Raw genomic sequence first — 1,721 nt, 5'->3', positions numbered from 1 at the left:
GATATTTACAGATTGATGAACATCTTTTAATTCATATAGTTTAATTGGAAAATTAATTCTACATATATTTCTTCGTTTTTATGTGTTAAACCAATGTGTCTTGCTCTAGTAACATATGAAACACCTGTTATAGTCAGAAGTCACAGGTCACAATTACACCCATTACATAGACTGTCTTCTGGTGTTACAGGAAAACATGTAGATGGTGTTAAGATGCTTATGGACAGACTTGCTAACGTTAATGCTGAAACTCGGTATATATATAACAGGACTCCGCTTCACGATGCGATTGAAAATAAGGAAATAGAAATTGCTGAATTACTTTTAAATCATGGTGCTAACATTAATGCCAGTGATAAATTANGTATAACTTTATATTGCAGCTGAGAAAAGATATTTAAAGATTGATGAACATCTTTTAGAACATTAAGTTTATTTGGAGAGTTAATTCTACATACATCTTTTCCTTTTTAGGGAGTGTTACACCACTATGTCTTGCTGTTCAAAAAGGATATGTAGATGGTGTTAAGATGCTCATAGATAGAAGTGCTAACGTTAATACTGAAACTTGGTGGTCGGGCACAACTCCGCTTCACTATGCGATTCACCATGAGAAATTAGAAATTGCTGAATTACTTTTCAATCATGGAGCTAACATTAATGCCAGTGATAAGTCAGGTATAACTTTCTATTGCAGCTGAGAAACGATATTTACAGATTAAGGATCATTTTTTAAAACATGGAGTGTATATTAATTTTACATATATCTATTCCATTACACCAGGTGTTACACCTTTGTGTCTTGCTGTTCAACAAGGACATGTAGATGGTGTTAAGATGCTCATGGACAAAGGTGCTAACGTTAATGCTGAAACTCGAGATGTGTGTGTGTGTGTGTGTGTGTGTGTGTGGCACACATCCGCTTCACACTGCGATTAAAAATGAAAATATGAAACTTGCTGAAGTACTTTTAAATTATGGAGCTATCGTTAATGCCAGTGATAGAGACGGTATACCTTTATATTGCAGCTGAGAAAAGATATTTACAGATTGATGAACATCTTTTACGCCTGTTTTTACCATCTCCGATTAACTTGATCGGCGATTAAGTATCAATCGTGTTGGTCCGTTCTGCTAAAAGATTGAAGCGACTGGCAGTTCCAATGGAATAATCGGCCGATTAAGTTAATCGAAGATGATGAAAACGGGCGTTAGAACATTAAGTTTCATTGGAGAGTTAATTCTACATATATCTCTTCCTTTACTCCAGGTGTTACACCACTATATTTTGCTATTAAAAGTGGACATGTAGATGGTGTTAAGATGCTCATAGACAGAGGTGCTAACGTTAATGCTGAAACTTGGGACGCGCGCGCGCGCGCGCGCGCGGCACAACTCCGCTTCATAATGCTATTAACTATGAGGAAATGGAAATTGCTGAATTACTATTAACTCATGGAGCTAACGTTAATGCTAGTGATAAATACGGTATACCTTTATATTGCAGATGAGAAAAGATATTTACAGATTGATGAACATCTTTTTGAACATTAAGTTTAATTAGAGAGTTAATTCTACATACATCTCTTCTTTTTTAGGTATTTCACCACTGTGTCTTGCTGTTCAAAAAGGACATGTAAACGGAGTTAAGATGTTACTTGACAGAGGTGCTAACGTTATTGGTGAAACTCGGTGGTTTAGCAAAACTCCGCTTTACTTTG

The 1,721-nt window shown here is 35.8% G+C and overlaps 1 protein-coding gene across 1 annotated transcript; it reads left to right on the top strand.

The window, feature by feature from the left end:
- Nucleotides 1-190: 190 nt before the first annotated feature.
- LOC109863262 (myotrophin-like) lies at nucleotides 191-853 on the top strand (the record flags this gene model as incomplete). Its single annotated transcript, XM_020443496.1, has 3 exons — nucleotides 191-364; nucleotides 475-678; nucleotides 785-853. Coding segments are annotated over 3 exons (447 nt in total), but the record flags the coding sequence as incomplete, so codon positions are not given.
- Nucleotides 854-1,721: the final 868 nt, after the last annotated feature.

This window comes from Pseudomyrmex gracilis, unplaced genomic scaffold (genome assembly GCF_002006095.1).
Source record: "Pseudomyrmex gracilis isolate BER0280 unplaced genomic scaffold, ASM200609v1 scaffold_3874, whole genome shotgun sequence".
NCBI classification, from domain to species: domain Eukaryota; kingdom Metazoa; phylum Arthropoda; class Insecta; order Hymenoptera; family Formicidae; genus Pseudomyrmex; species Pseudomyrmex gracilis.
The sequence above is the reverse complement of the archived record's forward strand: the minus strand, read 5'-3'. Positions and strand labels throughout refer to the sequence as shown.